Here is a 22,500-nt window from a genome sequence, read left to right as displayed (position 1 = left end):
ACACACACACACACCACCCCTAAAATCACACCAAAACACCCCAAAACACCATAAAAACACTCCAAACACACAAAAACACACACACACACATCATCACCATCTATACTACGAAAGACAGAACCCCAGACACACACACACACACACACACACACACACACACACACACACACACACACACACACACACACACACACACAAACACACACAAACACACAAAACACACACAAACACACACAAACACACAAAACACACAAAACACACCAAAACACTCCAAAACACCTAAAAACACTCCACAACACTCCAAACACACACACACATCACCACCATCTATACTACGAAAGACAGAACCCCAGACACACACACACACACACACACACACCCCAAAAACACCCCAAAACACCATAAAAACACTCCAAACACACACACACACACACACACACACACCCACCTGTTTTCCATCTCCCTCCTCCTCTGTCTGTAGTCTGACAAAGCTATAACCTCACATTTGTGGCTAATAGTCTGCACGTCGTTCTCGTCGGTGTGTGGAGACTGGAAGAGAGCGCCCTGCCGAGACAGAGGGAAGGAAGGAGCGTAAGGGCGTGATACATTCAAAAACACAGCTCTTTTCAACACCACGACTCTAATTGAAGGCACTCATTTTAAGACACTCAGAACCCTTAAAAACGCCCAGAACCCTTTCAAACACACTCAGAACCCTTTCAAAATACTCAAAACCCTTAAAAAACGCCCAGAACCCTTTCAAACACACTCAGAACCCTTAAAACACACCTAGAACCTTTAAAAACACCCTTAAAAACACCAAAATCTCTTTCAAACACCTAGAACCCTTAAAAACACCAAAACTCCTTTAAAACACACCAAGAACCCCTTAAAAACACTCAAAACCTTTAAAAATGCTCAGAACCCTTTCAAACACACTCAGAACCCTTTCAAAATACTCAAAACCCTTAAAAAACGCCCATAATCCTTAAAACACCCCTAGAACCCTTAAAAACACCAAAAATCCATTCAAACACCCCAAGAACCCCTTAAAAACACTCAAACCCTTTAAAAACACCCCAAGAACCCTTAAAACACTCAAACCATTTAAAAACACACCTAGAATCCCTTAAAAACTCTCAAACCCTTTAAAAACACACCCAGAAGCCCTTAAAAACACTCAAACCCTTTAAAAACACCACTAGAACCCCTTTAAAACACTCAAACCACTTAAAAAACACCCAGAACCCTTTCAAACACACCCAGAACCCCTTTAAAACACTCAAACCCCTTAAAAAACACCCAGAACCCTTTCAAACACACCCAAAACCTTTAAAACACACCCAGAACCCCTTTAAAACACTCCAACCCTTTAAAAACACCCCCCAGAACCCCTTGCGAACACTTACCCTGGGTTCAGTGAGTCTCTTTCCCAGTCCCTTCGTCTCCTGGGGGTGATAGAACCATTTTACCTTCACCACCATGTTTCCGCCCCAGCTCTGCCACATGTGCTCGATCCGCCCTATATACGGCTGGTCTGGCTGCCCCGCGGATAGAAACACGGCGCAGTCCTCAACCTGTAGTAGTAGTAGTAGTAGTAGTAGTAGTAGTAGTAGTAGTAGTCGTAGTAGTCTTGAAACCCCATTAATAGACTTAGAACCCTTAAAAATGTCTTAAAACATACCCACAACTCTTAAAAATGACTTAAAATGCATCTAAACTCTTTAAAACACAGCCTTAGTAATAGTAGTAGTAGTGGTAGTAGTAGTAGTAGTAGTAGTAGAAGTCTTGAAACCCCATTAATAGACTTAGAACCCTTAAAAATGTCTTAAAACATACCCACAACTCTTAAAAATGACTTAAAATGCATCTAAACTCTTTAAAACACACCCTTAGTAATAGTAGTAGTAGTGGTAGTAGTAGTAGTAGTAGTAGTAGAAGTCTTGAAACCCCATTAATAGACTTAGAACCTTTAAAAATGTCTTAAAACATACCCACAACTCTTAAAAATTACTTAAAATGCATCTAAGCTCTTTAAAACACACCCTTAGTAGTTGTAGTAGTAGTGGTAATAGTAGTAGTAGTAGTAGTAGTAGTAGTAGTAGTAGTAGTAGTAGTAGTAGTAGTAGTAGTAGTAGTCGTAGAAGTCTTGAAACCCCATTAATAGTCTCAGAACCCTTAAAAATGTCTTAAAACATACCCACAACTCTTAAAAATGACTTAAAATGCATCTAAGCTCTTTAAAACACACCCTTAGTAATAGTAGTAGTAGTAGTAGTAGTAGTAGTAGTAGTAGTCTTGAAACCCTTTAATAGTCTCAGAACCCTTAAAAATGTCTTAAAACATACCCACAACTCTTAAAAATGACTTAAAATGCATCTAAACTCTTTAAAACACACCCTTAGTAGTGGTACTAGTAGTGGTAGTGGTAGTAGTAGTAGTAGTAGTAGTAGTAGTAGTAGTAGTAGTAGTAGTAGTAGAAGTCTTGAAACCCCATTAATAGACTTAGAACCTTTAAAAATGTCTTAAAACATACCCACAACTCTTAAAAATTACTTAAAATGCATCTAAACTCTTTAAAACTATCATTATTATTACTACTACTACTACTATCATTACTATAATCTCTCTCTCTCTCTCTCTCTCTCTCTCTCTCTCTCTCTCTCTCTCTCTCACCTTGATCATCTCTTTGCCTCTCACAATGGCCTTAAAATATTCCTTTCTTCCTTTGCCTTTTGCTCCTGGCCTTTTGAAACCCTTGCCATACCACCTCCACAAGTGTCTCTCAGGTAGGAATGGCGCGATCTTTGACTTTCCAGATGGGTGTCGTTTTTTCCTCCTAGTTCCTCCACCTTTCGCCTGTGGATGGTCAAATTTGGTGGGTAAGTAGGTGCATGTTCCAGGTGGATTGTCTGTAAGTGAGGGGTCCGTGGGTGGAGTAGAAGTGGAGATATAGGTGGTTTTGTGGAGGCGTGTGGTGGTTTGTGTGTGTAGGTGGATGAGAAATTTTTGTTAGTTTTTTGTTTGTATCTGATCCACTTTTTGTTTGTGGATGATGAGGTTTGGTGGGTGAGTAGGTGGATGTTCCAGGTGGATTGTCTGTAAGTGAGGGATGCGTGGGTGCAATAGGAGTGGAGTTATGGGTAGTTTTGTGGAGGCGTGTGGTGGTGTGAAATTATGTGGATGAGAAATTAATACTTCTTCGCTTATAACTCATCCACTTTTAGGTTGTGGATGATGAGTTTCGGTGGGTGAGTAGGTGGATATTGTGGGTAAATACACAGTGAATATGAACTATGTGGATAAAACAGGAGTGGAGATACAAGGACTTATGTGAATGTGTGTGATGGTGTGACGGAGTGGATGACCAAAATTATGATACATTCTTTTGCTTCTAACTCATCCACTTTAAGTCTGTGGATGATGAGTGGAGGTGGATAAGTGGAGGGATGATATGGGCAGGTACTGTGTGGATGAGAGCCCTGTGGAGTGGATATATGTGGAGATACAGGTGGATAAATGAAGATAAGTATGCTGAATCGTGTTTGGATGAGTGACCCCTCGTATAGCAAAGTAGAAAATGGGTACAATATTGTGAATTACACATAAAATGGTTCTAATTGAAATACTGGGGAGAAAAATAATAAATAATAATAATAATAAAGGCATTAAATAATTATAAGTAATTCTACACTGACTAATATTACAAAAAATGAAAGATAAATTATAGAAATATTAATTAATGAGGAAAATTTTGAAGTATTTATAATATTGAAGGAAATAAAAACTGCTTTCATAAATTGTAATAAAAAAATCAATAAATAGATTTCCTAGTAGTCAAAAGTCAAATGAGAGTCCAAAAGTAAATTAATTCAATGTTTAAAGGATCAATATTCACAATTAATTGAAGAAATATATCAATTAATTAAAACAAGATTAATTATGTTGAAAAAGTAGATGTAAATTTTGAATGTAATCTTAATAAATAGAATTAATTATTGTAATGAATTAAAATAGGGAAATAAATAGAAAATAAATGGACGATGTATATGAATTTTTGAATATTGTAAAATTTTGAATGAAAAAAATAAATTAATAGAAAATGTATGTAAGTTTTTGAATATTATAAAATTTTGAACGAAAAGAAATAAATTGAAAATGTATAAAAATTTTTGAATATTATAAAATTTTGAATGAAAAAAATAAATAAAATAGAAAATGAATATAATTTTTTGAATATTATAAACTTTTGAGCGAAAAAAATTGAAAATAAATAGAAAATGTATATAATTTTTTTAATATAAAATTTTGAATGAAAAAAATATATCAATTCGAAAATATATAAAAAAAAACAACTTTTGAACGATAACTTAAGACTAAAAAAAAAGAAAAGTAAGAAAATACTAATAAATTTGAACTAAGAGCTAAAAATATCGACAAAACTTAAAATTAGAAGAAAAATTGGATTAAAAAAGGAAAAAAAATATTAATAATCTGAAAATTAAAGGAAATTGAATGAAGATTACTGAAAAAATGAACGAAATAATAAGTAATGAATGTGTGAATAGAACCTGTACACTCAAATATGAAACAATGTGAAAAATGTACTCTCTAGTTACCAAACATTATGAAAAAACGCCATTCTTGAACTAAACAATGTGGGAAACTCTATTACTGAACTAAACAATGTGAAAAAACTCTACTACTGAACTAAAATAAGTGAAATTCCATTACTGAACCAAACAATACGAAAAATCCCATTACTGAACTAAACAATATGAAAAAAGCACTATTGCTGAACTAAACAATGTGAAAAACTCTACAAATGAACTAAACAATGTGGAAAACTCTATAAATGAACTAAACAATGTGGAAAAACTCCATTCTTGAACTAAACAATGTGAAAAAACTATACCTGAACTAAACAATATGGAAAAACTCTTACACTAATCATTATGAAAACAGTACATCCTAATCAATAACCATTATGAAAAAACAAATATTTCTGAACTAAACATTATGAAAAAAACATATTTCTGAACTAAACATTATGAAAAAACAAATATTTCTGAACTAAACATTATGAAAAAAGTAATATTTCTGAACTAAACATTATGAAAAAACAAATATTTCTGAACTAAACATTGTGAAAAAAGTAATATTTCTGAACTAAACATTGTGAAAAAACAAATATTTCTGAACTAAACATTATGAAAAAAGTAATATTTCTGAACTAAACATTATGAAAAAACAAATATTTCTGAACTAAACATTGTGAAAAAAGTAATATTTCTGAACTAAACATTGTGAAAAAAGTAATATTTCTGAACTAAACATTATGAAAAAACAAATATTTCTGAACTAAACATTATGAAAAAAGTAATATTTCTGAACTAAACATTATGAAAAAACAAATATTTCTGAACTAAACATTGTGAAAAAAGTAATATTTCTGAACTAAACATTGTGAAAAAAGTAATATTTCTGAACTAAACATTATGAAAAAACAAATATTTCTGAACTAAACATTGTGAAAACGTAATATTTCAGAACTAAAGAATATGAAAACAATATTTCTGAACTAAACACAATGGAAACTTAATATTTCTGAACTAAACATTCTGAAAAACATAATATTTCTGAACTAAACATTACGAAAACTTAACAATTTGAGCTAAACATTATGAAAATCTCAATTACAACAGTTAAAATGATAAAATCTTATGAGTTCTAAATGAAAGAAAATGAAAACCACTATTACTGAACGAAACAATATGGAACAGCAACTTTATAACACTAAACTATATGAAAAATACTTCCAAACCATAAAGAATATAAAAATCAATGAATTACTGAGCTAAACAATCTGAAACATTACTTATCCTGAACTAAACAATATGGGAAAACATGTAAATGACTAAATTATCTGAAAAATTAGCATTGCTGGACTAAACAATCTGAAAAACACCATTTCTAAAAGTTTATGATATGGAAAATTATAATTCTCTGAAACATTATGAAAACTCAATTACTGAACTAAATTATATAAAAAAATTAAAATATCTGAGTGAAACATTATGGAAAACTCAATTCCTGAACTAAATTATATAAAAAAAATATTTGAGTGAACAATTATGGAAAACTCAATTCCTGAACTAAACTAAAAAAAAATTGAAATATCTGAGTGAAACATTATGGAAAACTCAATTCCTGAACTAAACTAAAAAAAATATCTGAGTGAAACATTATGGAAAACTCAATTCCTGAACTAAATTATATAAAAAAAATATCTGAGTGAACAATTATGGAAAACTCAATTCCTGAACTAAACTAAAAAAAATCAAATATCTGAGTGAAACATTATGGAAAACTCAATTCCTTAACTAAACTAAAAAAAAAATTAAAATATCTGAATGAAACATTATGAAAAACTCAATTCCTGAACTAGACTATGAAAAAAAACTAAAATATCTGAGTGAAACATTATGAAAAACTCAATTCCTGAACTAAACTAAAAAAAAAAAAATCAAATATCTGAGTGAAACATTATGAAAAACTTAACTCCTGCACTGAACTAAATAAAACTATAATGTCTGAGTGAAACATAATGAAAAAGCTTAATTCCTGAACTAAACAATATAGAAAATAAAAAATATATGAATGAAATACTATGAAAACTCAATTCCTGAAATAAACTCTATAGAAAATAAAATATCTGAGTGAAACATTATGAAAAAACTCAATTCACGAACTAAATTAAATAAAACTACAATATCTGAGTGAAACATTATGAAAAAACTCAATTCACGAACTAAATTAAATAAAACTACAATATCTGAGTGAAACATTATGAAAAAACTCAATTCATGAACTAAATAATAGGAAAAAATCTAGAATTCTCAATCATTATGAAAACTCAAATCCTGAGCTAAACAATATGAAAAAAGTAATATTTCTTAGTTAAACATTATGAAAAACTCAATGTCTGACCTAAACAATATGAAAACTACAACATGTCAGTGAAATATTAAAAAAAAAAAACTTTCTCATCTAAAATATATGAAAAAAAATAATATCTCAGTTAAACATTATGAAAAATTGATTTCTGACCTAAACAATATGAAAAACTACAACATCTGAGTGAAACATTATGAAAAACTCAATTTCTGAACTAAATCATACGAAAAAACACTAAATAACAAAACAAGAATAAAAAGACATCAATTCCTGAACGAAACAATATGGAAAAATACATCAACATACAAAATGAACATCCGGAAAACAAAAGCTGAACGAAGAAATGTGAAAACTGCTGCTATCTACACACTAAACATTATGACACATTAATTTCTGAGGCTTGTCTGAAGAGAATGTACTTGTGAACTATATAATATGAAAAAAAAACTAATATTTCTGGAACTAAAGACACTAAATCTCTCTCTCTCTCTCTCTCTCTCTCTCTCTCTCTCTCTCTCTCTCTCTCTCAAACTTTATACAGTCAACTCTCGATTAACGCGAATCTGAATAACGCAATTTCTATTTAACACGATTTGATATTTAACCCCTTCAGCACCATGAAGCATTTCCCTATTCCTTGTGGTGACTATTTGGTGATTTTCTACAGCTTCACAAACTCATGAGTACCATTAGACCATTTTATTGACATTAGGAAGGGTGTATGGAGGGCACAAGATTAATGGCCACAGTCTTCACTATTTTAACCCCTTCAGTACTGGGACACATTTTTACCTTGAGATTTGTGTACCATTAGACCATTTTATTGACATTAGGAAGGGTGTATGGAGGGCACAAGATTAATGGCCACAGTCTTCACTATTTTAACCCCTTCAGTACTGGGACACATTTTTACCTTGAGATTTGTGCACCATTAGACCATTTTATTGACATTAGGAAGGGTGTATGGAGGGCAGAGGATTAATGGCCACAGTCTTCACTATTTTAATCCCCCACATGAGTTTGTGAAGCTGTACAAAATCACCAAATAGTCAACAGAATATCAATGTTTGCATGACCTAGTGAAGTACTAATAGTATTTTTGAGATGAGTAGCAAAATCTCAAAATAGTTCGACTTTCCCAGTGGCCAGGAACATAAGCCCCCCCACCCCCCACCAAACCCCCTTACTATCGTTTGCTATGTCGAAATCGTTATTATTATTTTTTTTTATTTATTTATTTATTTTTTTTTTTTTTTGCAAGAGAAGTTGGCCGAGGTTAAGAGACAGTGAAAAATCAAAGGGTCCACTTGGTTGCCAGTCCCTCAAGAGTCATAGAGTTAGCCAAAAGTGTGGGGACAGATGTCTTGAATTACGCGATGTCTCCAGCACGGGGCCCCTCGCGTTAATCAAGAGTGGAGTGGATTTGTAGCGTCCATCGTGTTAATCAAGAGTGGAGCGGATTTCAAGTCAAACGTTCAGAAAAACCCAATTCACGAACTAAACAATATGGAAAAGTGACATTTCTGAGTTAAACATTGTGAAAAAAGTTAGTTTAGTAATTTTATATGTAAGTTATCTCTCTCTCTCTCTCTCTCTCTCTCTCTCTCTCTCTAATAGAAATACAAATAAATAAGAACGAAATAGAGAAAACAACAACAGCAACAACAACAACTACTACTACTACCACTACTACTACTACTACTACTACTACTACTACTACTACTACTACCCTCCCCCCACTCACCCCTTCCTTCTTGGGCGAATAGTCACAGTCACTCCCCCCCTCCGTCTCACCCTCCGAGGTCGTGGGGGTGGTGGGGGTAGTGGGGGGAGAGGAGCCGCCGCCCCCCTCACCCCTCCTCTTCCTCCTGGTAGGGGGTAGTTGCTCCCCACTGCCCCCCCAGAAGACCAGAGGGGGGCTTCATACGGAGGGTCAAATCGACGTGGTGGTGGTGGGGGTCGTGGTGGGGGGGGTTCTGAGGGGGGCAGGGGCTGGCGACGGCGGTGGCGGTGGTGGCGGCGGTGGTGATGGTGGTGGTGCTTCTTCTTGTGGCGAAGGGCTGGGGAGGGGCGGCGTGGGGGTGGAGGGGTGGGGTTGGGGTGAGGGGCAGGGGCGGGGAGAGTGACCTAGAGGGGGAGGAAGGGGGGGCTGGTTCTGGTTCGCTCCTCCTCCTCCTCCTCCTCCTCCTCCTCTTCCTCCTCCTCCCCCGCCTTTGGTTGGTGGTGGGGGGGTCACCTCTCTGTGGGGGGGGTAAGGAGGAAGTGCTTGTATTAATTACCTTATCTTCCTCCTCCTCCTCCTCCTCCTCTTCTTCCTCCTCCTCCTCCTTCCCTCCTTCTCTTTTACTCTCTTCCTTCTTCCTTCTTCTCAGCACAATCTTCTTATCTTCCTCCTCTTCCTCCTCCTCTTCCTCCTCCTCCTCCTCCTCTTCCTCCTCTTCTTCCGTGTCCTCCTCTGATGTCTCCTTCTTCTTCTTCTTCCTCTTCTTCCGTTTCTTCTTCTCCTCCTCCTTCTCCTCTTCCTTCTCCTCCTCCTCTCCCGTTTTCTTTCTCTTCCTTTCCCGCGTCTCGTTTTCGTTCGTTGGCCTCCGTTTTCTTCGATTTAGGCTCATTAAAGGGTTTGGGTCGTATTCTGTGAGAGAGAGAGAGAGAGAGAGAGAGAGAGAGAGAGAGAGAGAGAGAGAGAGAGAGAGAGTGGTGTGACATGTAAATACAAATATTCTCTCTAAACAGACAGACACACACACACCAAAACACCCCAAAAACCCTAACTTTAACCCTCAATTTCACCCCTTAAACACCCACGTAGACCCACGCCACCCTACACACACCTGCACACACCCTTCCCACACCTTCCCACGCCCACAGACCCGCGCCCACACCTACCATGTACTGGGAATTCGGGCGGAAGTAACCTGATGTCGTCCACGTGGATCTTCCCAGCATCGCCATCATCAAACTCCACATTGACAAAGTTATGGCTTGCCTCGTGTGCTGGGGAGGTGGAGGGGGCGATGGAGCCTGGAAGAGGTGGAGGAATGTTAGGTGGAGCTGTGAGAGTGGATAGGAGCAGTTGGGAGAGGCTGGGAGAGGAGTAACAGCTGGGAGAGTGAGAAGATTGATAAATAGATTGAGATTTTAAGTGAAATATTGTAACGTTTTGTTAATTGTGAGAGTTGGGAGAGGAGTGAGAGGTGGAGGAGGCTGGGAGAGGTGGAGGAATGTTAGGTGGAGCTGTGAGAGTGGATAGGAGCAGTTGGGAGAGGCTGGGAGAGGAGTAACAGCTGGGAGAGTGAAAATAAATTACTTGCTACCTTAAAAAGTTCTTATGTTTGCTTCAATTGTGAGAGTTGGGAGAGGAGTGAGAGGTGGTGGAGGCTGGGAGAGGTGGAGGAATGTTAGGTGGAGCTGTGACAGTAGATAGGAGCAGTTGGGAGAGGCTGGGAGAGGCGGAAGAGCTGGGAGAGTGAGAAAAAATACTTGTTACCTTCAAAAAATTCTTATATTTTCTTGAATTGTCGGAGTTGGGAGAGGAGTGAGAGGTGGAGGAGGCTGGGAGAGGTGGAGGAGTGTTAGGTGGAGCTGTGAGAGTGGATAGAAGCAGTTGGGAGAGGCTGGGAGAGGAGTAACAGCTGGGAGAGTGAGAAGATTGATAGATAGATTGAGATTTTGAGTGAAATATTGTTACATTTTAGTGAATTGTGAGAATTGGGAGAGGAGTGAGAGGTGGAGGAAACTGGGAGAGGTGGATGAATGTTAGGGGTACCAGTACGGGTAAATAGAACCCTTAGTGAGAGCCTGGGAGAGGAGTAAGAGCTGGGAGAGTGAGAATAACTAGTTTGATTGAGATATTGCTACTTTTTCGTGAATTGTGAGAGCTGGGAGAGGAGTGAGAGGTGGAGGAGGCTGGAGGAGGTGGAGGAATGTTAGGAGCACCAGTGAGAGTAGATAGAACCCTTAGTGAGAGCCTGGGAGAGGAGTAAGAGCTGGGAGAGTGAGAAAAGTTAAAATCGAAACACTTCTACCTTGAAAAAGTTCCTACGTTTTCTTCAATTGTGAGAGTTAGGAGAGGAGTGAGAGGCTGAGGAGGCTGGGAGAGGTGGAGGAGGGGTAGGGGCACACACATGCATACGCACACGCACGCACGCACACTCACCTGGGTAGAGGGCGCGGTATTGTTGTGACCAGAAGGCGCAGACTCTCGTTCCTTCCGCCAGAAACCGTGTTGTGCCTGGCTTCACTTCCTTCCACTGTGAGAGAGAGAGAGAGAGAGACAGAACCCATTAAAAGACGATCAAATCCCACAAACACCAAATTAAACCCCATTAGAACCCATTAAAAACACTAAATCCCATTAAGACAGACAGATCCCATTACAAGACGATCAGAACCCATTCACGTACGATCAGATCCCACAAGCACCAATTAAAACCCCCTTAGAACCCATTAAAAACACTAAATCCCATGAAAACGATCAGAACCCATTACAAGACGATCAGAATCCATTAAAAGACGATCGGATCCCACAAACACTCACCGACTGCTCCAAAAGTTCCTCCCTGCAGTATATATGGGGCCTGGATCCCCTCTCCCCATCCATCACCACCCCATACACATCAGGAGGAGTAATAGGCACCACACAGCCGGCGTACAGGAGGCCATCTTGAAGCACCAACACCCGCGCCTTGTCCACCAAGTCACACAACTCCATCACGCACACACTGGGCTCTGCAATAGTAGTAGTAGTAGTAGTAGTAGTAGTAGTAGTAGTAGTAGTAGTAGTAGTAGTAGTAGTAGTAGTAATAAAAAAAAAAAAAAAAAATTCAAAACATTTTAATATTCTTTCACAAAATCTTTTCTTGATTTTTATTTAATTAGAAAAAAAAACACGAAAAAACAAAAACAAATATTTGATCTAATTATCTCCCCAAAATTAACCTAACCTATCTTAAACTATGTATGTATGTATGTATGTATGTGTGTGTGTGTGTGTATGTGTGTATGTGTGTGTGTGTGTGTGTGTAATTACCTGGAGATTGTATGACATGCTTCGGGGCATCCGTGGTGGTGGTGGTTGTGGTGGTGGTGGTAGACGAGGCTGTAGTAGTAGTAGTAGTCGTCGTGGTAGTTGTAGTAGTAGTAGCTGCCGTGGTAGTAACAGGCGTGGTGGTTGTCGTGTTGGTACAAGATGGAATAGTAGTAGTAGCAGTAGTAGTAGGAGTAGTAGTAGTAGTGTCAGTAGTAGTAGTAGTAGTGGTAGTAGGCAGCGTAGTGTGAGCAATAGCAGTAGTAGTGGTAGTGAGAGGGACGGTAGTAGCATTAGTAACCGCGGGGGTGGTAGTAGTAGCAGTAGTGGTAGCAGGAGTAGTAGTAGTAGTAGCAGTAGTAGTAGTAACAGTAGCACCAATAGTCGACACACTATCAAACAGAGGTGAGAGTGGTGGGGAATGGCTCCTAACTGCACTCTCCCCGTCATTAACAGCAGGAGTAGTAGTGGTAGTAGCAACAGTAGTAGTAGCAGTAGTAGTAGTAGTAGTAGTAGTAGTAGTAGCATCTTCCGTTGGTAACCCTGTATTTCCCTCAGCGCTGAACATTTTTGGCAACACTGGAATGGAGAGAGAATTTTCCTCCGTCGTTTCTTTTTCCTCTTTTTCGTCTTCCTTTTCCTTTTCCTCCTCTGATTCGTCGTGTTCAGCTGCCGCCAAGGTGGAGTGTTTCTTCAGCGACCTAAAAAAAAAAACAGCTTAAAATTTTCACCCTAGGCCTAATAAATGTGTTTTTTTCGCTGTTAGTTCACCTTGACCCCTTCAGAAGCATGACACGTTGATACTTTACTGAAAACATACTCAAACACACTAAAACACTGAAAACACACTCAGAACACACTAAAACATACTGAAACACGCTGAAATCGCCCTAAAACACACCCAGAACACACTAAAACACACTAAAACACACTAAAAATCGCTCAAATCACCCTAAAACACGCTAAAACACACTAAAACACGCTCAAATCACCCTAAAACACACCCTGAACAGTAGCATGACACGTTTTTCATATTTTTCTGGTGACACTCAAACACACACACACAAAGTATCACTGTTTATACAACGAAAGACAGCGATATTTACACACAAACACACACACACACACACACACACTATCACTGTCTATACAACGAAAGACAGGGATGCGCGCACACACACACACACACACACACCAAAACACCCCCAAAAAAAACCTTATTAGAACTCTCAATTTCACCCCTTTATCACCCACGTAGACCCACGCCACCCCACACACACCTGCACACATCCTTCCCACACCTTCCCACGCCTTCCCACGCCCACACGCACCTATACAAGGCTTCCATCGTTGACTGTTTCTCTGCCGCGTTTTTCCTCTTCTCCTTGTCTCTCAGCATGGCGCGGCGTGTCAGAGAGCCGCGCACTCTTACTCCGACTCTCTTCCGCGCCTGCACGCCCCCTCTCCCCACGCCCCCGCCGCCTCCTCCCACGCCCACGCCAAGGGACGCGCCACCCACGCCTCCGTTCACAACACCCACAGGGGACACTGGGCTCTGTCGGTAAAGATTTTGTTGTTATTGGTGTTGAGAGAGAGAGAGAGAGAGAGAGAGAGAGAGAGAGAGAGAGAGAGAGAGAGAGAGAGAGAGAGAGAGAGGGGGGGAGGGGCACTCACAGTCTTCCTCTTGTCCTCTTCGTCTTGGGTGTCGCCGTTGGAGTGGTGGTGGTGGTGATGGTGGTGGTGGTGGTGGTGGTGGTCTGGGGTGTTCTGGAGGGGGTAGTGGGGGTGCGGGGTGGCCTCCTCGTCCTCCTGGGCAGCCTCGCGTACCTGTGGGCGGTGAAGGGGGTGAGGTGAGGCCTGGAGGGGTTGTAGGTATTGTTATTGTCATCATTAGCATTGTTGTTGTTGTTGTTGTTGTTGTTGTTGTTGTTGTTGTTATCGGTCAGTGAGGTGAAGCAGCAGTGCCTCTGTGTGTGTGTGTGTGTGTGTGTGTGTGTGTGTGTGTGTGTGTGTGTGTGTGTGTGTGCGCACCTTGAGCTCTGGGCGCAGCGTGGGGCGCGGCTTGGGCTTTGCGGCGCCTGCCAGGAGGTGGAGCGTGATGGCTTTGGGTTTCTTGGCCACGATGGTCTCCGTGGCGTCCTCCTTGGTGGGGGAGTGCTTCTTGGGCCGCCCCGGCTTACGCTTCTTGGACGCCGAGGCGCCCGCCGCCGCCGCCTCGGGGTCTGACGGGGAGGACTCCACTGCCGGAGTGTCCGCGCCGCGCCGCGGGCAGGCTTCCTCCTCGCTCTCCTCGGCGCGGGGCTCCGGGGCTTCGGGGGGTTCCTCTGGGGTGTCTTCCGGGGTTTCCTCGGGGGCCTCCTCGTGGGCTTCTTCAGGGCATTCCTCGGGGGCCTCCTCGGGGGCGTCCTCTGGAGTGTGGAGCGGGGCGTCCTGGTGTGTCGCCACGGTGCACTGGAAGGGCGGGCCCAGGGAGGGGGGTGGGGCGTCCTCAGAGGAGCACGACCACCGCCGCGCCCCGGAGTGTGTGGCCGCCGCGCCCTCGTCGCAGGAGTCGTCGCGTCCCGCGGGTTGGGGCGCGACAGGGCTGGCGTTGGGGACGGAGGGAGCGGGCGTGGGCGGCGTGGCGGTGAAGGTGGCGGTGAGCACCGGGGGCTTGAGGATGGAGCCGACGCGCCCCGCTGCGACGTGCCCGGCCGGGGCCTCCGTGACGCGCTCCAGCACGGGGGGTGACAGCTCCTTCTGGGGGGACTTCTTGCCCCGCGGGCGGCCAACCTTGCGGCGCGGGGTGGTGGGGCGGGGCTTGTGCGTGCGTCTCTTGCGGGGTCTGCCGGGGCCCCTGCGGGGCGGGGTGGGTCCCGGGGCAGGACGGCGCGGCTGCAGGCGGGAGAGCTCCCGCTGCTTCTCACGGTATCGGCGCTGCAGCTCCGCCAGACGCAGCCGCATGTCCAGCTCCGCGGGGTCCATCGCCTCCGCCGCCAGCCCCGCCGCGCCCCCCAGCCCCCCGCCCCGTGCAGCACATGCCTCGCGCTGGTGCTGCGCGGCGCGTGTGGCGATGAAGGCCTTGGCCTCACGCTCGCTCTGGGGACTCTTGTAGCTGCGGCTGTGGTCAGCGGCCTTCACGGGCGTGGCGGGCGTGGTGGGTGGGGCAGGGGGCGCCGTGGAGGCGGGCACGGTGAAGGCGGGCGGCGTGGGCGTGTGGGCGAAAGTGGTGATAGGGACGTGGGCGGGCGGGAGCAGGGATGGGAGCGCGCCGAAGAGTGGGGGAGGGCCGGGCGGCGCAAGTTGGGGCGGCGGAGGCGTGGCGGGGCGCGGCGCGGCTGATGTGGGCACGCTGGGGGAGGTGGCGGCCACGGCGGCCAGGGAGGAGAGAGGCGAGAGAGGCGTGGGTGGCCGTGGGGGCGCGGCGCGCCCCTCCTCCTCCTCCAGGATGCGCTGCGCGGCTAAGGCACACAGAAGGCTGAGGCCGTGCAGGCCCGTCATGTGGGGGCTGGGAGTCCGCGCGGGGCTGGGGCTGCGCGGAGGACTGGCGGGGCTGGGAGGACTGTGGGGGCTGGCGGGGCACACCGGCGAGGCGGGGCTCAGTTCAGGGGCAGGGGACGGGGGGCTGAAGGCAGGGGCGGGGGAGGGCGGGGAGAGAGCGGGCGCCGCAGGTGGTGTGATGGGCGCGGCGGGATGGTGCAGGCGGGACGAAGGTGGCGTGACGTCCCCGCGGGGCGGCAGGGCGCGGGCGTGCTGCGCGGCGCTGCGGGACAGCAGCTCCAGGCCACTGAGGTCCAGCGCGGGGGAGACGGGAGGGCTGGCGGTGCGGCGCTGGGGCGTGCTGGCCTCGGGGGTGTGGGGGGCCTGCTGTGGGGGGCTTAGACAAGGCGGGGGCGTGAGGCAGCGCCGTCTCGCGGGGCACAGCCGGCAAGGGGAGGGGGAGTCTTGTCCCGTCGTCTGGCTGGGGCAGGCAGGGGTGAGTGGGGGCGGGGCGGCACAGCAGCGGGGCGGGGAGCGCGTGTCTTGTGTGGGTGCTGCCTCAGGGCACAGGGACGGCGGGGACGGGGAGGGTGCCCCCAGGCGAGGCTGCGGCATGGGACAGTCCCTTCCAGGCGGCGTGGCGGGGGCTGGTCGGGGCGTGGCAGCCTTGGCGGGTGTGGAGGTGCGGGGCCCCGGGGGACGGAGCCTCGCGGGGCGGGAGGAGGGAGGGAGGTAGGTGGAACTGGCGCACCCCCCGACCCCCTCCCGCTTAACCGGCGAGGGCTGGGGCGGGAGCGGCGCGGGAGGCGAGGGGGCGGGCGGCACCCCCGGGGTGCAGGCGTCCTCACGGGTCGGTCCCGCGGGTGAGGGCGCCTCCTCCTTGATCTCTTGCTTGATGGTGAGGGCCACGGTGGGCGCCAGGCCTGGCGGCAGAGTGGGCGGCACCACCGGCGCCTCCTCCACCGGGGGCGTGACGCTGATCAGCGCCTCTGGGGAGCCGCACCCCCTGGAGACGGGCAGGTCCGGCAGGCCGGGACAGGGTGGCTGTAGGTCTGGGGGCGCGGCACCACGCTGTGCGGGGTGGGGGAAGGCGGGAAGGGGGAAGGGCACGTGGGGCGGGGCCTGGGACAGATAGTAGGGCGCGGTCTGGTAAAGGAAGGGCGGCCCCAGCTGTGGCAGCGTCACCGCCGCCCCGGGCGTGGCGCCGCCCGCCGCCGCCCCCCCCACACCCACAGCCCGTCCCTTGGGATCCTCCTCGGAGGAAGGCAGCGCCTGGGGCGGGTCCTCCCTCTTAATGGGCGCGGCGTGGGCGTGGGCATGGGGCAGATGCAGCAGGGCGTGGGGGTGGGCGGCGTGCAGGGCGCGGTAGTGCGCCTCAGGGGGAAGCAGCAACTGCTGGGGCGGCAGCACCACGGAGGGCGCCGCGCCGTAACCCGTCCACACCAACCCGTGGCCGCCAGGCTCTGCGGGGCACCACGCGTCAGACACACGCACGCACGCACTCACACACTAAACATGACGTGATAAACCGTGTACGGAAGCCATGAATAACGAGAGAGAGAGAGAGAGAGAGAGAGAGAGAGAGAGAGAGAGAGAGAGAGAGAGAGAGAGAGAGAGAGAGAGAGAGAGAGAGAGAGAGAGAGAGAGAGAGAGAGAGAGAGAGAGAGAGAGAATTTTCTTGACTTCAGTACAATATACAAAGCATTACCGTGTGTGTGTGTGTGTGTGTACACACACACACACACACACACACACACACACACACACACACACACACACACACACACACACAGATACAACTAATCAATAATTACAAACGCACACACGCACACGCAAGGCATTAGGTAGGCATAGAAACACACACACACACACACACACACACACACACACACACACACACACACACACACTAAAACACCCTTAAATATCTATAAGGCACGACAAGACCAGCGCCACACCGCCTCTACATTCCAAAGGCTCTCTCTTTATATAATTGAAGTAATAAGGGTTTTTAAGGGTGTTTTTAAGGTTCCAGTGGCAGATTAACACCATTTCTGCATTATTAACTATAGAAACACTCTTAAAAGGCTCTAGTTGAAGTAATAAGGGTTTTTAAGGGTGTTTTTAAGGTTCTAGTGACAGATTAACACCATTTCTGCATTATTAACAGGAGAAACACTCTTTAAAAGGCTGTAATTGAAGTTATAAGGGTTTTTAAGGTTCTAGTGACAGATTAACAGGAGAAACACTCTTAAAAGGCTGTAATTGAAGTTATAAGGGTTTTTAAGGGTGTTTTTAAGGTTCTAGTGACAGATTAACACCATTTCTGCATTATTAACTATAGAAACACTCTTTAAAGGCTCTAGTTGAAGTTATAAGGGTTTTTAAGGGTGTTTTTAAGGTTCTAGTGACAGATTAACACCATTTCTGCATTATTAACTATAGAAACACTCTTTAAAGGCTCTAGTTGAAGTTATAAGGGGTTTTAAGGTTCTAGTGGCAGATTAACACCATTTCTACATTATTAACAGGAGAAACACTCTTAAAAACGCACACACACGCACGCACACACACGCACGCACACACACAGACACACACACACACGCACGCACGCACCTGGGATGGGCTGGGCGTGAGGAAGGAGATAGATTGGGCCAGTAAGTCTGTCACGGGCGAACTGATAACCTAACCCAACACTTGTGTCCACGCCCATGCCTGTCCACGCCCACCGGGGAGAGAGAGAGAGAGAGAGAGAGAGAGAGAGAGAGAGAGAGAGAGAGAGAGAGAGAGAGAGAGAGAGAGAGAGAGAGTAGTAGTAGTAGTAGTAGTAGTAGTAGTAGTAGTAGTAGTAGTTATTATTATTATTGTTGTTGTTTTGTGTGTGTAAGAATGTGTGAGATGAGAGAGAGAGAGAGAGAGAGAGAGAGAGAGAGAGAGAGAGAGAGAGAGAGAGAGAGAGAGAGAGAAATACAACTGTTACTAATGCATAATTTTCTACAATAGGTAAATACAAACATACAAAAAGAGAGAGAGAGAGAGAGAGAGAGAGAGAGAGAGAGAGAGAGAGAGAGAGAGAGAGAGAGAGAGAGAGAGAGAGTCTACATACATACAAACACAAGAAGCAAATCAAAACAAATAAATAAACAAACAAGAAAATAAAGAAAAAAAAAGAAAATAAAGAAAATAAAGAAAAATACACAAATATTTTCATTCCAACTACAAAAAATCAAGAAAAATCAAGAAAATAAAGAAAAAATCAAGAAAATTCAAGAAAATTAAAGAAAATGAAAGAAAATGAAAGAAAATTAAAGAAAATGAAGAAAATTAAAGAAAATGAAGGAAAATTAAAGAAAATGAACGAAAATTAAAGAAAATGAAGGAAAATTAAAGAAAACGAAGGAAAAATTCAAGAAAATGGAAGAAAATAAAGAAAATGAAAGAAAATTAAAGAAAATGAAGAAAATTAAAGAAAATGAAGGAAAATTAAAGAAAATGAAGAAAATTAAAGAAAATGAAGGAAAATTAAAGAAAACGAAGGAAAAATTCAAGAAAATGGAAGAAAATAAAGAAAATGAAGAAAAAATTAAAGAAAATGAAGGAAAATTAAAGAAAATGTAAGAAAATTAAATAAAAATGAAGGAAAATTAAAGAAATTTAAGGAAATATGAAAGAAATTTAAAGAAAATGAAGGAAAATTAAAGAAAATTAAAGAAAGGAAAAAAAAATGAAGGAAGAAAATAAAGGAAATGAAGAAAAATTTAAGAAAATGAAGGAAAATAAAAAATGAAGGAAAATCAAAGAAAATGAAAGAAAATGAAAGAAAAAGGAGGAAAATTAAAGAAAATAAAAGAAAATGAAGAAAATAAGAAAATAAAGGAAAATTAAAGAAAATGAAGGAAATTAAAGAAAATGAAGGAAAATGAAGGAAATGAAGGAAATGAAAGAAAATGAAGGAAATTAAAGAAAATGAAAGAAAATGAAGGAAATGAAAGAAAATGAAAGAAAATGAAGGAAATTAAAGAAAATGAAGGAAATTAAAGAAAATGAAGGAAAATTAAAGAAAATGAAGGAAAATTAAAGAAAATGTAAAACAAAACGAGAAATGGAAAACAAGAAAAGGAAAAAACAAGAAAAGAAGAAAACGACTAAAAAAAAAAAAAAAAAAAATAAATAAATAAATAAAAAAATAAAATAAATAAATAAATAAAATAAAATAAATAAATAAATAAATAAATAAATAAACAAAAATAAAAAACAAAATAAATAAAATAAATAAATAAATAAATAAATAAAATAAATAATAAACAAACAAATAAAAACACTCATTGGTAACCCTCCCCCAGGAACGCCCCTATCAGAAACCAACCCCACCCCTGAGAAACGCCCCCACAAGGAAACCCTCAGAAACCCCTGACGATCCCCCGGATTACCATCCCCTTAGGAACCCCCAGGAGACCCCTTGAAAACGCCCCTCCAGAATATTCCCCTAGGACGCCCCCAGAGCGCCCCCCCCTGGAACCCACCCCCCTTTGAACTTACCTGTAAATTGCCAGAAGGGGGTAGCGGGGAGGCCGGGGGTGCATGGGGTGGGGGGGAGGGGCCAGTGTGCGGGGAGGGCGGTGGGGGGCGAGCTGGCACCCCCCCTCCCCACTCCCCCAGGGTCATCAGGCGGTCTAGGGGGGTCCTGCCGCTGTCTCGCTACTGCTATGCCCACGGGGATGGCGCCCCCCTGGGTACTGGCCCCTCCTCCTCCTCCTCCTCCTCCTCCTCCTCCTCCTCCTCCCCCTCCTCCTCCTCCTGCTCCTGAAAAATTTGGTTTGTTTAAGTCTCTCTCTCTCTCTCTCTCTCTCTCTCTCTCTCTCTCTCTCTCTCTCTCTCTCTCACAATATTTTCATCTTTTCTCTCAATTAACTATCATCTCTCTCTCTCTCTCTCTCTCTCTCTCTCACCGTGGGCGGCGGTCTGGGCGGGGGCGGCCTTGTCTTCAGTGCGGGGCGGAGGGCGGCGGGGCGGGGCGCGGGCGTGGTGTGTGTGGGCGGCGGGCGGCATCAGGTTGGTGAGGGCCACAATGGGCGGGAAGGCGTGGCGTGGCTCCCCTGTGGGTGTGCGTGGGCATGAGTGCGTGGGCGTAAAATTGTTCCCTAAAAGATCACAAGAATGAAGACAGTTTGGCATGTTTTTAGGGCATTTTAAGACAGTTTGGCATGTTTTAGGGCATTTTAAGACAGTTTGGCATGTTTTAGGGCATTTTAAGACAGTTTGGCATGTTTTAGGGCATTTTAAGACAGTTTGGCATGTTTTTAGGCCATTTTAAGACAGTATGGCATGTTTAAAGGGCATCTTAAGACAGTGTGGCATGTTTTAGGGCATTTTAAGACAGTTTGGTAAGTTTTAGGGCATTTTAAGACAGTTTGGCATGTTTTAGGGCATTTTAAGACAGTTTGGCATGTTTAGGGCATTTTAAGACAGTTTGGTAAGTTTTAGGGCATTTTAAGACAGTTTGGCATGTTTTAGGGCATTTTAAGACAGTATGGCATGTTTAAAGGGCATTTTAAGACAGTGTGGCATGTTTAAAGGGCATTTTAAGACAGTGTGGCATGTTTTGAAGGCATTTTAAGACAGGTTGGCAGGTTTTGAGGGCATTTTTAGAAAGTTTAGCATGTTTTGAGGGCATTTTAAGATAGTCTGGCATGTTTTGAGGGCATTTTAAGACAGTTTGGCATGTTTTGAGGGCATTTTTAGAAAGTTTAGCATGTTTTGAGGGCATTTTAAGTCACAAATAACTACTTCTAATACAGTCTTCACCATTTTAATCCCCCACATGAGTTTGTGAAGCTGTAGAAAGTCACCAAATAGTCACCACAAGGAATAGGGAAACACCTCCTAGTACTGAAGGGTTAAAGAAATAAAGCTCTCTCTCTCTCTCTCTCTCTCTCTCTCTCTCAAAGACACATACATACATACATACATATATACACACTTTTTTTCTCTCTTTCTATATCACACAAACTCTCTCTCTCTCTCTCTCTCTCTCTCTCTCTCTCTCTCTCACCTGTTTCTTCCTTCTCTTCCTCCGTCGCCTCCTGCACCTCTTCCTCCTCCTCTTGTTCCTCCTCCTCCTCTTCCTCCTCCTCCTCCTTCTCCTCCTCCTCTTCCTCCTCCTTCCCCCCCTCCTGCCACACCTGGGCGTGGGGGGTCTTCATAGGCACTGAGAGAGGGAGTGTGGGTGGGTGGGGGAGGGTGGGGTGGAGGTGAAGGCAGGGGACGAGAGGGGGGCGGAATGGGAGTTTGTTCTGAGATCTTGGGGGCGTTGGTCCGGAGATCGTGGGGCCCTGGGGGTAGCCGGAGGTCGTGGGGGTGGGGGTGCATGGGGTGGGTGGTACGGATTTCGTGGGCGGCTGGGGGTCGGAGGGAGGGGCGTCCTTCCTCCCCACCCATATGAGCCTTCCACGTCCCCAGCCCCGCCCCCCCTCCCCTCCAGCCCCGTGCTTCCTCAGGGGCGTGGCCGTTTATACTATGGGTGAAGAGCGCCCCCCCCGGTCCCCTACCCCACTGCTCCTCCAGCCGCCCCGTGATCACTTAGCACGGGGGGCGGGACCTGGGGTGTCTGTGCTTCCCCCTGGGGCACTGCCTGGGGGAGGGGGGTGATGGTAGGAGGGTGCAAGGGGGCCATCAGCTGACCCCCACTTGCTATCACAGGGGGCAGCGCTCCCGCCAAAGCCGCGTCTGTAAAGAAAAGGGAAAAAATTGGCCATTCAATACCAGGACACATTTTTGCCATTAGACCATTTTATTTTACCATTAGACCATTTTATTGACTTTAGTAAGGGTTTAGGGCATTTTAAGACAGTTTGGCATGTTTTGAGGGCATTTTAAGACAGTTTGGCATGTTTTAAGGGCATTTTACGAGTTTGACATGTTTTAAGGGTATTTTAAAACAGTTTGGCATGTTTTAAGGCCATTTTAAGATAGTTTGGCATGTTTTGAGGACATTTTAAGAGTTTGGCATGTTTTGAGGACATTTTAAGAGTTTGACATGTTTTAAGGGTATTTTAAAA

At 44.4% G+C, this 22,500-nt stretch overlaps 1 protein-coding gene across 1 annotated transcript in view; it reads right to left on the bottom strand.

Annotated features, from left to right (window-relative positions):
* LOC123509234 (BAH and coiled-coil domain-containing protein 1-like) overlaps positions 1-22,500 on the bottom strand; it is a 50,596-nt gene that overhangs the window by 481 nt on the left and 27,615 nt on the right. The window contains exons 4-21 of the mRNA XM_045263432.1: positions 21,996-22,168; positions 21,495-21,840; positions 20,392-20,583; positions 19,982-20,245; positions 18,059-18,157; positions 14,015-16,905; positions 13,658-13,810; positions 13,315-13,538; positions 11,987-12,684; positions 11,495-11,685; positions 11,114-11,207; positions 9,844-9,978; positions 9,363-9,589; positions 8,999-9,084; positions 8,702-8,876; positions 2,677-2,859; positions 1,410-1,577; positions 449-564 (exon numbers count right to left, since the gene is read on the bottom strand). Coding sequence (XP_045119367.1) covers positions 449-564; positions 1,410-1,577; positions 2,677-2,859; positions 8,702-8,876; positions 8,999-9,084; positions 9,363-9,589; positions 9,844-9,978; positions 11,114-11,207; positions 11,495-11,685; positions 11,987-12,684; positions 13,315-13,538; positions 13,658-13,810; positions 14,015-16,905; positions 18,059-18,157; positions 19,982-20,245; positions 20,392-20,583; positions 21,495-21,840; positions 21,996-22,168 — 6,415 coding nt within the window. The remainder of the gene's footprint in view (positions 1-448; positions 565-1,409; positions 1,578-2,676; positions 2,860-8,701; positions 8,877-8,998; positions 9,085-9,362; positions 9,590-9,843; positions 9,979-11,113; positions 11,208-11,494; positions 11,686-11,986; positions 12,685-13,314; positions 13,539-13,657; positions 13,811-14,014; positions 16,906-18,058; positions 18,158-19,981; positions 20,246-20,391; positions 20,584-21,494; positions 21,841-21,995; positions 22,169-22,500) is intronic.

Source organism: Portunus trituberculatus, chromosome 26, assembly GCF_017591435.1.
Source record: "Portunus trituberculatus isolate SZX2019 chromosome 26, ASM1759143v1, whole genome shotgun sequence".
Classification (NCBI taxonomy): Eukaryota; Metazoa; Arthropoda; class Malacostraca; order Decapoda; family Portunidae; genus Portunus; species Portunus trituberculatus.
The sequence above is the reverse complement of the archived record's forward strand: the minus strand, read 5'-3'. Positions and strand labels throughout refer to the sequence as shown.